We start from the raw sequence: 15,583 nt of genomic DNA, 5'->3' as shown, positions 1-15,583 counted from the left end.
GACTTTTCCATGTGAAAATATTGATTGTGGTGCACCTCTATTTGTATCACTATACCAATAATGTTAAGTAATTCTGGCCCTGTTAAGAGAAGGCAAGCATTTGCTGCAAATTCACATACAGATAAACCACTAAACATAATGTATTCCTGTGCCAACAGGAAACGCCATACCTTCCTAAAAGAACAGCACAGGATGTGATGGAGATTGAATCTCAAGTTATGCCAAGAGTGCTGTTGAGAACAGTTACTGGGCCTTCTTACAACAACGGCGAAGTGGCCATTCTCAAGTGTCAAACAGACATCAATGAGAATACCGGTACAAGGATACTTGCTTTGTTCCAAAACCTTTTACTAACTATAAACTGATCAAATGATCATAGTACAAAATATATTTACTAGCATTTGTGTCCCAAATATCCAAGCCAGCTGATTGTATCATTCGTACAAAAAAGCATAATTATTCATAATTAATAATCCAGTATAGATAACACATTTTCAGAGATTAGCACAGGCCAGTGTACTGGGAAGGCAGACGGACAATCAACAGTCAGTGAGGCCCGACACAAAATGTTCTCCTGAATGCCATCAATGCCCAGCTTGTGAGAGCCTTTCAAAGAAGAAATCTAATGAGTCTACCTTTTATAAGAACAAGTTACTTACCTTGTTTCTGGTACGAGGCATATGCTAGTCCTTGATTCCTTACATTAGAATTTCCACCAGGCGTCATTCTGGATCCAAAGATTTGTCATCAGCAGCAACCCTGCGCATTGTTAGGTGTTGTCGGTCGGCTCCGTGTCCGTTGTGGGCACCGGGATGACGTTGCGGCACCTATATAGACACCACATATGCGCGCTGATGTCAGTTCTTAGCACAGCTTTCCACGCCAGAAGCGCAGAGCCATGAGACTCTGACCACTACTGCATCAAAACTAGGGACCTTTAGGGGAGTACCTCTCCCTAGAAATCAGTTTGCAGAGCAGGGAGGATGGGTGGGGTGGTAAGGAATCTACAACTAACATATGTCTCTACCAGATACATCGGTACTGAGGTAAGAAACTTGTTCATCTGATAGAGACCGTTAGTTGTAGATTCCTTTGCTTAGAATAGATGCCCCAGCAATACCATCCCCGGGGGAGGGTCTGCAAAACAAAATCAAACTAGGAAGTCCTGGAGGACCGAACGAGCAAAGTAGACATCCCTCCAGACTTGGCTGTCCAGGCAGTAGTGTCTGGTGATTGTGTGCAAGGATGCCCACATTGCTGTCCGACAGATATCAAGGAGTGGAACTCTGCGTGCCAATGCAGTGATTGCCGCTGTTGCTCTGGTGGAGTGAGCACACAACCCCACAGGAGGTTCCTTCTTCACCTAAGCATAGCATATTTTAATGCAGAGGACAACCCATATAGAGATGGTCAATTGTTGAACAGCCCAACCTTTCTTGGCACTCACATAGCCATTGAAGAGTTGATCACCTACCCAGAAGGCTTTAGTACCATCAAGATAAAAAGACAACGCATGTTTTGGGTCCAGACAATGAAGTCTCTCCTCCTCCTTGGAGGGATGCGGGGACGGGTAAAAGGTGGGCAAAGTGATGGATTGTACCACATGAAGGACCAAAGTTTTCGTTCGAAGCACCACTTTATCCGGATGGACAGACCGATAAGGAGGCTTGGAAGAGAGAGCCTGGAGCTTACTAACTGTGCGTTGACAGCAATTTCAAAAGCAGTTTTGAGAGTCAGCCAGCCTGAGAGGAAAATTATGGGGGGGCTTGAAGGGAGCACACCTAGGAAAGGTTTAATTCAAATTTAAGTCCTATTGTAGCATTATCAAAGGAGGAAGAGGAAACAAATGAGTAAGGCCCTTAAAGAATATAATAACAATGGGAGACTGAATAAAGAAGGCTGATCTGGAAGGCATAGAAAGGCAGAGATAGCTGCAAGATAACCTTTAAGAGTGCCCAAAGCAGAGCCCTGCTGGGCCAAAGAAAGATGTACAAGAGAACCTCTGAAAGAGGAGCAGAAACGGGATCAACAGCCTTTGCGGTGCACCAAGCCACAAATTTGTTCCATCTACAGGTGTATACCGTTTTAGTGGAGGGACGCTGGAAGACAGGATAACGTCACACACTTAGGGCGGATGATAAAAAGCGTTCAACTGCCGCTGCTTAATCTCCACGCAAGGAGGTGGAGGCTGGACAGGTTTGGGTGAAGAACCGTCCTCCGCTGCTGCGATAGAAGATCTTCCCGAAGGGGCAGTCTGATCGGAGGATAAATGGCCATGCTCAGAAGGTCGGAATACTAGACTCTTCGTGCCCAATCCGGAGCCACAAGAATGACTTGAGCCTGGTCGCGCTTGATATCTTGAGCACTCTGGGCAGAAGTGGTATTGGCAGAAAGGGGCAAAGGAGGCCAAAGCTCCACTTGTGACAGAAAGCGTTGTAGTGCGAGTGCCGCCTTGGGAAATCCAACGTGCTGCTTACATTGTGCCTTCTCTTCGGAGGCAAATAGATCTAACCACTGCTGAAAAAAACCTTGTGCCACCTTCTGATGGAGGTGCCATTCGTGATCCACCAGGCACTGAAGGTTGAGTTTGATTGCTCTGGAGTTCAGAGAGCCCGCCAGGTGTTAAACCACAGGGTTATGTCCGGTTGTTCCAGTCATGTCCCCAGATGGAGAGCCTCCTGACAAAGGTCCACGACTCCAACCCGCCCTGTTTGTTGCAGTACCGCATGGCGGTGGTGTTGTCAGTGAACACCTGCACCACATTCCCCTTGAGAGAGGGAAGGAATGCCGTCAGTGCTAATTTAATCACATGGAGCTCCAAAAGGTAGATATGGAGACCGGACTCCGCTGGACACCAGACTCCTCTGATCTCCACCTCTCCCAGATGGCCGCCCCATCCCAGGAGTGACACATCTTTCACCACTGTTCGATCTGGTTAAGGAAGGGAGAGGGATCTGCCTCTGACCCTATCTTGGTTCACTGGCAACCATTGCAGTTGGTGTGCCGTTCCCTTCGAGATCTTGATGTAGGCGGAAAGATTCCCCTGATACTGCACCCCCTGGAACTTCCCATCCCACTGCAGAGCCTGCAAATGCCACCTGGCATGATACATCAGCAATATGCAGGAGGCCAGGAAGCACAGCAGCCTCAGTCATTCTCACCGAAATCCAGGATAGAGGCTGAAACATGGATATCATAGCCCGAATATCCAGGACTCGCTGCTCGGGAGGATAGGCCCGAAACTGCCCCGATGAAAGGGAGCGTCTGATAGGGAGTCAGGTGTGACTTCGGCATGTTAATAGTGAACCCCAGTGAGCGCAGGAGGTCCGCTGTAGTCTGGAGGTTTGAGACAACAGCCTGGGACGAGCCCGCCTTCAACAGCCAGTCGACGAGATAGGGGAAGACTGGTATCCCCGATTTGCATAGGTGAGCTGCTACCACTGCCATCAACTTTGTGAACATCTGAGGGGCACTGGTAAGGACCAAAGGTGAGCACAGTAAACTAAAAGTGCTCGTGGCCCATCGTGAACCACAAGTTACGTCCGTAGGCAAATGCAAAAACAACAGTTGATGGACAGAATGCAGAACAATGTCATACATTCACCCCAGTACAGAGATCTGGGCATAAATCCATCGTTTTTTTGCTCACCATGCCATTCCAGTTTGAACCCAGCCATATGCAAATCAGTCTTGACCCTGTGCCGTCTGTAGGCAGGCAGGATGGGAATATGAAAATAGGTGGCCTCCAAGTCCAAGGCTACCATCCAGTCTCCAGGGTCGAGGGCAGAAAGAATGCACTAAAGTGAGCATCTTGAACTTCCGCTTACGGAAGAAGAAGTTGAGGGTCCTGAGGTCTACGATAGGACACAGAGCTTTGTCATTCTTGGGCACCAAAAAGTAGCAGAAATAACCACGTCCTACCTCCATGGCCCCCTAGGCCATGAGAGCCGCAACTTCCTCGCGGAGAAGAGCTAAATGATCCTCAGACATTCGGTCGAAAGAGGGGAGCATGGCGGGAGGGGTCGTTTCGAAGCAGAGGGAGTAGCCCCTCCGGATGATTTGCAAAACTCATCTGTGATGGATTGCCAGTGGAGGAGGTTCCCTGACCCACTAGAAAGCGGAGTACCAGACCCGAAGCCATGCAGAGGCTGGACAACTTGCATGACTCAGTGGCTGGGCTGGACAGGACGTGGCTGGGCAACCCTTTCGTAGCCACGAAAGGGAGACTGAGGTGGACGGGAGGTAGCAGTGAGGTCGGGAATCCTTGAAGTGCTCAAGCACTGTGTCTGTCTTGTCGCCAAAAGGCGAGTGTCATCCAAGGGCATGTCCATCAAAGAAGATTGGACATCCCCTGAAAAGCCAGAAGTCCTCAACCAGGCATAGCGTTTAGAAGCTACTGACGTGACAATCGTTCTCCGAGTGAGTCAGTGGTATCCAGTCCACATCGGATGGTGAATTTGGCTGCGTCTTTCCAGTCTGCAATTGCTTGAGGGAGAACGGCCCGGGCCACCTCCTGACACTGAGGCACCACCTGCGCAACCTATCCCAGATAGTATAGGAGTATCGGCCCAAGAGGCAAGCAGTATTCACCGACTGCAATGCCAAGGTGGAGGAAGAAAACATCCTCTTCCCAAGGTGGTCCTGCTTCTTGAATTCCCTATCTGGAGGAGCAGAAGGGAATGCGCCCTTTGAAGATGAGGCTTGGATGACCAAGCTGTCAAGGGAGGGATGTTGGGTCAGGAATGCTGGGTTGCACTGAGCAGGGCCTATCCACAGGAGCTCCTGTGCTGGGCTTGGACCAAGTCCCCAGAAGGAGGTCAGTGAGATCCTCATTGAACAGAAAAAAGGGGTTTGAAAATGGAAGCCGCAGACTGAAGCACCTAAGTCAGGAGGTTAGTCCTGACTGCCACAGTAGGGAGCTTGAGGCAGAGAACCTCGGCTGCCCTCCTCACCACCACAGCATAGGAAGCCCCCTCTTCCGCAGCCATGGTAGGGGGAGAAGCAAGCTAGTGTCAAGGAAATTGTCCAGACCACTAGCATCACCTAGCGAATGCCAGTCCGGTCCTTCACGCTGGTCAGTTAAGGGGTCCAGCGGCCCCTCCCAGTCCTTCTCCTCACCTTCTGGCCCAAAATGAATGCCAGGAATGAACACAGGGACAAGTGTCACATCCGGCGTCGGAACCGATGCCGATCAGTCAGCCCCGGGAGCGTCGTCGTCAGGGAGGTCGAGTGAGATCAACCGGCGTCAATCCGGATCCCAAAACGGATTCAAGGGGGCCCTCCAGAGTCAGGCTGAAGCTGCTGGCATCAAAGGTCTAGGGTACCCAACCGACTCCGCCAGGCCCGAAGGCGCACCAGTGTAGCCAGCCTGCCCAAAAAATGAGGTACAGAGCTTCATAAAATTTCTGAATTTGGGCAGGAGACGCTCCAACTCCTGGAAAGGCGGGGGAGGTGTGGAGTCATCTCAGTAGGAGGCTTCGGAGACAGCGCTTTTTAGCGACGATGCTCGGAGTCCCACATCGGCCGACAGACAGGGAGAAGTCAAAGAATGCCTGTGCTTCTTTGACTTTTTCTTGTGTTTGCCTGACTTCCCTGACTTCCCTAATAATTTTGAGTGCGACGAGGAGTTTGGGTTCCGCGCCCGTCCTCAAGACCTTCCCCTCAAATGAGAACGGGAGCGGCGCGAAGCTGAGTGCCGGGCCACCAGCAAATTTCAGGACCGCTCCCGCAAAGCCTTTGGGTTCATGGCCTGGCACTCGGAGCACGACTTCAGGTCGTGGTTGCGCTCCAGACACCAGGTTCTAAGGTAAGGAATGTACAACTAACAGTCTCTATCAGATAGTGATTTACATAGGACTCTCACTTCATTAACGTCTACAGCTGACAAAATACAGCAGGATATAAAGAATCGACTGTTGGGACCAGTGTCACACCTTCTTATTTTATTTAGTACCAACAGTACCAACTGATGGCCCATCACTAAGCAAAGAAACCAGTTATCATTTTAGGTCTACAACACTCATGCTGGACAAATACCATGTCCCCCAACAAGCAGTGCCATGAGAACATGCTAGAGGTGCAACATGGAGACTTTGAAACAGACTGTTTCTGGGAAGAAGGGAAGCATGGCCATAGGGGGTAACACACAAACACACAACTTGTAATGCCACATGTAGTTGAAAAAAAGCAATCTGCATTCTGACCTTTTCCTCAAGCGGCATGACAAGAATCCCCCCAACCTTCAGGAGGTTCTTCATGTAGTCTTCATGATCTTTCTGGACACCAGCACCACAGTAAATTCGATCATAGAGGCAGCAGTCTGAGGAGATGTCCAGGCAATTACCTGCCACAAATGTGGGCTCACAAAACTCAAATCTGGAAAACAATGGGATCAGGAGAATCTCTGATATAAGCAGTACATGATTCTTATCAACAATATCAGCAACAGATTATGTTCAGCTTGGAGCAAGGTCACTCCACTACTTCATTCGACACAGTGTGGCACATCATCTTGCTTGCACAAACCTCAAATATGCGAGGGTCAATGGGCTGGCCCTCAACAAAATAGGGAGAGGAGTTGGCCTAACGGCTAGGGTGCTCGACCTCGGACCTGGGAAACTGGGTTCGAGTCTCGGTAATGACGCTGAACATCCTGTGATTCTGGGCCAAAACACTTAATCACTCTGTGCCTAACAAAGAATGAATGCGTGTCCTAATGTAACGTAACTGGTGCTATGTAAAGCGCTCTGATACCGGATTGGATTCGGGTCAAGTTCGCGTATATAAAACTCTGCAAAAAAACAAACAAAAAAAACAAAACAAATCTTTCTCACAGAAGAAGCCAATCAATCAGGATCTCTCCCTTAAGTTCAAAATCTTAAGAGCTAAACTATAGAGTGCCACAGGGATCATTCAACTCAATGTTATTTAATGTCTACATGGCCCCCTTAGCTACAGTTGTTCAGTCCTGTGGCCTTAGGGTGGTTTTGTATGCTGATGTTCTCATTGACAAAAAGAAAAATCCTGCCATTTCCCACAAAGCCTTTAAGCTATGCGTTACTGTGGTTGCTCAATGGATAAAAAACAGTTTGAAACAAAACTCTGATAAAACTGAGATTTTGATATGTGTTAGTCCTAAACCCATCTGGCTGCCTGATTGGTGGCCTAATGTTATGTTATGTTATGTTATATTCCTAAAACGCAACAGTTACCCGAAGGTGTCCTGGCGCTGGCTGCAACCCTCTGAGCACAGATTATTATGGAGATACTACATGTTAAAAAGGTAGGTTTTTAGTCCCTTTCTAAATGCCATGAGGTCGGTGGCAGTTCTAAGATGGAAGGGAAGTTCATTACAGGACCTAGCAGCACAGGTGATAAAACTGCTCCCTCCCCACTTGGCTTTTTTTTAATGGGGGGTAATGTTACCATCTTAGCTCCTAAGGAGCGAAGAGTTATTTTAGGAGTATACCATTGAAACCGCTGTTTCAGATATTCTGATCCTATTCCTTAGAGGACCTTGAACACGGTGCATAAGGATTTAAAACGCACCAGTTTTCTGACTGGTAGCCAATGAAGTCTTTATTTCCTTAGAAACAGAAACAAATTTTGGTGTGCCGGTGAGCAGTCTTGATCCTTGAGCCTTGCCCCATTAGCATGCTGTGAAATTTGGGTTTTTAATGCAGTTATCCTACAGCTCCCATTTATTGCCCACTTCTGGCACCTGTTTTTCTTTGTTACACTCTTTATAGAGATTTTGACATATTACCCGTCTCAGTGCGAAAGCGTACCTGCTGTGGTTGCAATTACTTTCAGACTAGATTATTCTAACTCACTTTATTTTGGTCTTTCTCAGTGTTTTACTAGGTGGCTTCAACAGATGCAAAATGCACCAACCAGACTACTTTTGAAAATACTACATCATCAACACATAGCACCACATCTTAGATTCCTACACTGGCTCTCAGTGAACAAGAGGATTCAATTTAAGACCTTAGTGATTACACACCGTGCTTTCATGGCATGGGTCCCAGGCTGAAGATTGAACGTAAAACATTGTCGTCCTATCAGGGATTTGACATAGTGAAATGCACGACTGTTAACAATTCTTAGAATGAAGCAGGTAAGGAAAGGTGTGCGTTATTTTGCCCTCCTAGCTGCAAAACCTTAGAATGATCTTTCTGTTACATTATGTGGCATTGACAACGGGATTTGCTTTGGTTCTTTAGTTCTACTGAACCAATTCCCACATATTCTCACAAAGTCTCCTCCTTCTTACTGTAGAACTGAAAGGGAGGGTTTGGGTAGCTTTCGGGCAGTACAAATGGCCTATTCATTAATTCAATATCGCACAAGGTTCCAGTCACTGCTAAATTTACATAAATGCACATATATTTCAGATCAAAGCAATACAAGCCTAACTTTATTTTGCTAGACAATTATATCTTGAAACTCACGGTCTCCAAATCGCCCAAATAAACAGTATCTTACTTGTCAAAGCTGTCACTTGTGCGGACGAATAAATCGAGTTTTTGCTTGGCATACTCGATAACATCACCATGAAGCTCCACACCGTGGTTTGTGCCAAAGGGTCCTGAAGAGAAGAAAGTAAACACAGGCGCATATGTATCCCAGAATAACTTATGGATCATGCATGCTCACCACTCACTGCCATAAATATATTCTTTACATTCATATACTGGAAATTTTGCGTTCTAAGAAGTAAACATCTCCTCCAGGCGGTAGAGCAAGGTCAGCTGAAAGCTGAAAACAAAACTTGAAATTTAAATAGGTTATGAAAGCTCTCTGTGTTACACCATGAATTGCAACTAATGGACCGTCTAGGAAAGTGCTGACAAGCATGTCAGCAACATTGTACATTGTGCTGAAATGGCAACACGCTTGCGCAGACAGCTTCCAAAAGAAGCTGCGTTTCTGCATACTTTGCATTCCTTTACCAGGATGGATGTACTCAGAAATCAATTTTTCTTTTTCGCGTTCACTTTTGAGAACGTACCAGTCTTGATCGGACACAAGGTTATATTTCCACTTCTTTGCACATCCTGATAACATACCATATGCATTATGATTCTATCTGTTGCAGGATTCCACTTTTTAAATGAGCAGCAAAGATCTATACATAAAAAACAGAATTATAATGAAATGGAAAATCTATGTTTCTGTGCAAACTGAATGGGGAAACACTTAACATTTTCATAACAAGGAAAAACACAGGATTTTAGAATAGTACACCAATGACCCATGCATATAAAAGTCAATACCGTATGAAGATTTTAGTAGAGGATTATTGCAAAACATTCACAACCAAAACCTGGCATTACAAAACAAGCACTGGCAAAGCCCATAGGTCGAGATTTAATGTACAACAAATTTACAAATAGGTATTCACAAATGCTGTTTCATGCAATGTATGCACAATGCAGTTTATCAAAAAGCCTGTCCTACTAGCATTGCCAATGTTGGGAACAAGAAGAAAAATTTTTGCTTTCTGTGTAGAAAAAAACGGGAGAAAAATAACAGAATGTGAGAAGACAAGGCAAAGTCAATTTTTTAGATTTAGAATCGTCCTTTCTGCATTCTAAATGAAGGCCTTCCAGGAAAGCAGAATGATACATCACCAACGGATAGCATGAGGCGAGAGTTTAATACTCCTCTGAGTGGAGGTAAGCCAAAGCCTCTATGCATATTTTAAAGTATTGGTAAAAATGCCATGCAGACAGCTGCACTGATCTGCTGCGGCACTGTCGATATCCAGAATATTTCGGGGCATTTAGGGATCAACTTCGGGATTGGTTCTTCAACTGGAGATTAGGAGACAGACCAATTGACACTAAAATGTCCTTGAGAGTGTCAGGATGGGGTCAAGTCCTGCTTCACCTTCTTATGTTTTTGCTAGGACTTTGATCTACCAGAGGACTTCTACCCCAAAGAAGACTTCTTGCTGGAAGGACCTCTGGAGCAAAAGCGGGTCCTCACACTCAACTTGGAGCAGGAGAGCGACTTATGCAAGGCGCAAAAATTCTTCTTTGTGTTCGGTGATGCACAGCTTTGTTTCCATGAATCACCTTAAGGTGCAAGAGGGCCATCCATCGCATAACTTGAGGAGGTGTGCCTTGAGCCCAAACTCAGAAGACACTACAGTTTTTTAATGGTCGTTGGAAGGCAAACAAAAGTGGAAGGGGAGCTCCAGGTCTGTGTTCTAAGGTGCAGAAAGAACTGACTTTTGGCACAGTGGGGTGGTGCTTCTATGCAGAAGCGCTCCATCATTTCTGGGGCAGTAGTGAGTCAACCTGGAGTGGCACAGCACCATCACAGGCAGCACGATCTGAGCCTCGAGAGCCTTATGGTAAAGGACTAACCTATAGGTGGCCAGAATACTGAATTGCAGCTGTCACTCACCATCTAAAATAATTATGGGCAAGAACATTAACAGTAAAAAGTTGGGCACCTGGTTTGCAATGCTGGTGGAACTGGAAGGGATTGGCATCAAACTTCTGTCCCTACACAGCCATTTAGAGAATCTCTCATCCTCTATCCCACTAGCATCCTGACCACTTAATCCAGGAGTTCTTGCGTCCCAGATTACTTCCTACCTTGCGAGTGTGAGCCACTGTGAAAAAAAGTTGTTAAAATGCTCTTTGCAAATCAGCAAGACTTTCTGCAGGTTTCGCGACTGTTTATATATTGGGAACTGAATGAATTCGCAAACAATATATGCAATCCCAAAATTTTGATCAGCAAATCAGAAACTTAACTTCAGGCAGAATTTGACAGTTTTCAATAGGACGTCAATTCAACTTTATGGAAAATTCATAGAGAAGATGAAAACCCACTACACGTAGAACTGGCTAGTTTTTAAAACCTGTTAAGATTTTCCCCCAACAGCTACCATGCTTAGCAGAGTCCAGATTTTTACATCAAATTTTGTAGTGATTCTGTTGTGAGCGCAATCCTTAGGTAGGTCCTGTTGCAACAACCCTTTCCCGCTGGGATGCAGAAGAACTTGGGAGAGCTTTTAAGATTTCTTGCATAAGATTTTCAAAGTCCCAACGCAGAAGATGACTTTGTTGAATTTTTTGGAGGTGCTGAGAGACTTGACCTGGACAAAGCTGAAAGTCAATCCAATGCAACGGAACTGATGGTTGGAAACTATTCCAGTGGACTCCCCTGAAGCTCTGATGACAGGTTTCCAAACTTTCCTCTTGTGCCCAAACAACCACAAGAGTACACTTCTAAGGTTCCAGGACCTCAGGGGAGACACTAAGAATCTCACAGGGTGTCAGGTGGAAGTCAAAACCAGGTCGCAGTCAAAGTCCAGTAGCCACTGGTTATATAAGCACTTTAGGGAAAAGGGTCTTGCAGCTTTTATCCCTGTAGTTACACACAAGGGCAGGCAACTGATCCTTGTAATCCACTTCTTTGTCCTCTGTAATAGAGGGAGCAGGTACAGTTCTACATGGCTCCTCTCAGGTCACAGACAGCCGTTCAAGTTCTGTTCTGATCTTCTGCAGGTCCAGTAAGTGTTTGGAGGAGGTGCTTTGATGTTTCACATTTATGCCTGGCACCAGCTAGTGGGTGAGGGTGACTCCAGGCCACTCCCTCACAAATGGGATAAAAGTTCCATGGGGAAACCCTACCCACTTTTTCAGCAGTTGTTGTTTGACCTACTGAAAACAATCACACTCACCCTCAGATCCCAAGATGGCGAAACCCCCGTGCACTGCCTGTGTGCCCACCCAGTGGTCACTTTAAGCCAGTTAAGGGGGTAACTTTTTCCCACCGCATTTGGTGCCAGCCTGACTATGGGGCTTTCTAAATGCCACCTAACATTTGCTTGAGACAGAGCTGGCCCCTTTGATGCTAATTAAGTTCTGGGCCTACCCCCCAAAAGGTCTTCCTGCCAGGTAAAGAAAATACCTCCCCTCTCATAGACCATTGACTCTGCCTTGAGCAGTTCTCACACCTCTTCCACATCTAATTCAGACCAAATACAGACTGGGCAGTTGCTGGAGAGCTATTGCAAATTAACATCCATCAGGTTTTCCTACCTGTCGAAAAGGTGATTTCACAGGGATGGGCAAGCAGGGTTCAGGCTGCTACAGTCAGGCTACACAGGAGAGGCCTGGGGCATGTTTTTACTGCCACTAGAGTGGATGGCACAATAGATATTGCAGTCAAAGTGGTATTTAACTTGACATGCAATGGACGTATTTCTGAACCATTTAATATGGCCCTATAGGGAAGTTAAATGTGCCAATCAGGTTGTAAGCCAATTTGGACATGTTTTAGGGGTCAGAACACACATAATGGGCTCAGAACATACGCTGTTCAAGATTACGAGGCGAGTACAAAAAAAGAAAAATGCAAAATTGGAGGTGACCACCCGAAAGTGGCTCCTTTGCAATAAATGGCATTTTCTACACAGACTTGTTAGATATTTTGAGGGATGAACATAAGGATTTCACACATGATATACAGACAAGGATACGTTTCTTCTTAATAAGCAGCCCTACAGCATCATTTATTCTATTTCTGTAAACTTATCAAGTATTATCAGCCCACACCTAGTCTGGCTGACCTTCGATGTAACACCGCCCATCAATTCTGTCAGCAAACCTTGGGTCATCAAAGAAATTGCTTTTAGAGCTACGACTCTACGAGATTCTGTCAAGAAATGTTGGAACACTTCTTCAGGGAAAACCATAATAGAAAGGCTAGTTGGGATACCAGCTAGGTTGCATCTGAAGCAGTGATTCGGCAAGACTTAATATAGCTCACATCTACCTTTAAACGACTCACTAAACAACAAAACACAGATCTTGAATCCTGGCAAAACGGTTATAGACACAACATAAAGACAACTACTCCCCTAAAACATATGTAGAACTTGGAAACTACGGGACAAACTACAACTACTGATGAATGATGCTGCCAGAAAAATAATGTACATCAATCAGAAATATCATGAGAAAGGGTTGTGTTACCTTGGCCTACAAACTCTAGACTAGGAACCATATAGCTGCAGGTCTCCACAACAATGATACTAATGGCATTGCAGCAGCTTTTCAGACTTACAATTCAGCACTCTATCACCCTCAAAACCTAGATCCCGAACTGCGTAAAGATTTCTTATTTCAGCTAGATGGTTTGTTAGACTTTGCTTCACTCGAAGACCCAATCATGACAACAGAGATTTGAACAGCCATTCAATATTTACCACATAACACTGATGGTCTTGATGGTTTCTCTATGTTCTACAAATCGTTCATGGGCCCACTTGTAGGCCCCCCTCTCTAAAGTCTATAATTCTTTTCACCTCAGCATCTGTCACTAGAACCATGATGGAATTTGCCATCTTCATAATATTGAAGCATGACAAAGACAATAAACTGCCCCCTCATACAAGCCTATAACCTTACTAAATTATGACGAGGTCTTTGCCCTTATACTTTTCCCTCATTCTCATTCAATATTGCCTGCACTTAAATCAGTATATGAATGAGGCTTTATTTAAAATACCCATACTACAGACAGAATTGCAATTGACTTTACTTGAAAGTGAAAAGAAATAAACAGTCCTTCTCTTGCTCGACCTGGAAGGCATGTGACACAAGCCAATTGTCAAAATCATTGCAAAAAACGCAATTGGCAAAAACAAAGGCTAAATCTTGTGCATTTTTCTACCCCCACCCAACCTGTAAAAATCAAAGTAAATGTCAAATCTACCACAATGATCCCGTCATTGGGAGACAGGGGTGCCCACTGTCCCCTCTTCGCACTGTCAATGGAAGCCTTTATAAAAAACATTACTAGTAACCTTAACATAAAATGCATCACAGAGTGGCGTAGCGAAAATTTCTAGGATTCACAGATTACATTCTTTATTTCCTGACCGACCCCAGTCAAATCAATTTCAGCATTACCAGATGAATTATCTTTTTTTCAACAGTCTCCAGTTTAAAAATAAACAGTGCTAAATCACAGGAGATATGGATTTCTGAGCCGCTGAAGTGTTAAAAAAAAAAATAATTGCAAGATAATGTACCATGCTGGATAGCAAGCCCTGTAAAATGCTTCGGTTTATATCCGCCTAGTTTGATAAAACATTCCTCCTCTCCTCGATGTTCTCTACAAAGACTCATAGGTGGGGAAACATGAAATCTTGCGGCTGGGTAGGATTGCTTGGGCTAAAATGAACTTATACAAAGGATAAGGATTTCCTAAAATCAAACAATACATTAGACAGCCCAGTTAAGACCAGCTCTAGATCCCACAAAAAGATTTCATCCAATCCTGGCCTCCAATATTCTAGTAAGAGGCATCCATATCCCCACACTAGACTATTAGAAAAGTATAGCCAAGAAAAATGATATGACATTGTTCATTTTTCCCCTAACACTGCTACTCCACAACTCCAACTTCAGACATGGTATGGAAGATGTAGGGTTTCGCAAATGGAATTCCTAAAACCCACCCTTAATGGACGATTTATTAACAAATAATGAATTACTAAGCATCGAGACATGTCAAGTTGTGTAATTTTGCCAGTAGAGATAATTTTGTTTAACTCAACTGTTGCACTGAGCAAATACGAAATCTGTAAAGCAAGAAGTAACCAGAAACTTGACTCAGTTAGAATTAGTGGTTTTTAACAAGCAATTAAAGAAAGGAATCGCCAGTCTGTTTTACTACATAAGTAATGTGCAACCAAGTCAGAAAATAAATTCATGTCTAAACGGAAGGCCAATAAAAACAGACATTTTGGGGGAGACCTGGTACAATGTATAGTCTAGAGCTGAAAAATAGTCCATCAGTACTCAAAACAAAGAAAATGTATATACAATGTTGATCAAGTGTTACTTCACCCTGTCTCGACTAAAGGCAATGTTTGGTGTCTCCGAGGAATGCTGGAATGGATGCGGTGCGCCAGCACTATGGCACCACGGTCTATAGCGCATGGTCAATCATACTGGAAATAAATCCAATTGCACATTAAGTCTATCACAGGGGTAGACCTTCACTTTACCCCAATATCCTGTTGTCGAGGGACCCAGGTGAGGACAGCACTAATTCATTAACATTTTTGAGGACTATAGACACACTATAGTACACCTTTGGAAACCCTAATCCGCTCCACCCGTGTCTCAGTGGAGGGTGAAAGTACGGAAAAATATATGTAAACAAAGAGTTCTCAGTTATGGTTAGTAACAAATTACAAAACATTGAAAAATGTGGTTTTGGGATCACCCGAAAACTACAGTGAAAATCTCTACCTTCCCTTTAACTTTACAATATTATGTGTCCTCAAATGGTTCAGCTTGGCTTATTCCTGCAACTGAAAACTCGAATAAAGTTATTAAAATACTTCTTTTATATGGATTACTACTAGGTCAGAAAAAATAGTTTTATATTCTAAAGGGTGTACACTCAAGAGGTTAGAAATTATAAAACAATTGAATTCAAGAATTAATCCAATAGTTTTCAGGGTTTATACAAAGGTGAATGCTTTATATAAGTGGTGCTTATAAATAATAAAAATCCCTTGCCTTAAAAAGATAGAAAACAA

General features: G+C 44.6%; 1 protein-coding gene across 3 annotated transcripts in view; it reads right to left on the bottom strand.

Annotated features, from left to right (window-relative positions):
- Window positions 1-15,583, bottom strand: part of PCMTD2 (protein-L-isoaspartate (D-aspartate) O-methyltransferase domain containing 2) — a 167,461-nt gene that overhangs the window by 28,726 nt on the left and 123,152 nt on the right. For all 3 annotated transcript variants that reach the window (XM_085619676.1, XM_085619677.1, XM_085619675.1), the window contains exons 4-5: window positions 8,488-8,590; window positions 6,204-6,375 (exon numbers count right to left, since the gene is read on the bottom strand). In XM_085619676.1, the coding sequence (XP_085475802.1) occupies window positions 6,204-6,375; window positions 8,488-8,590 (275 nt within the window). The remainder of the gene's footprint in view (window positions 1-6,203; window positions 6,376-8,487; window positions 8,591-15,583) is intronic.

The sequence above is a fragment of the Triturus cristatus genome, chromosome 7 (genome assembly GCF_964204655.1).
Source record: "Triturus cristatus chromosome 7, aTriCri1.1, whole genome shotgun sequence".
Taxonomy (NCBI): domain Eukaryota; kingdom Metazoa; phylum Chordata; class Amphibia; order Caudata; family Salamandridae; genus Triturus; species Triturus cristatus.
This window is presented reverse-complemented; position numbering and strand designations above follow the sequence as displayed.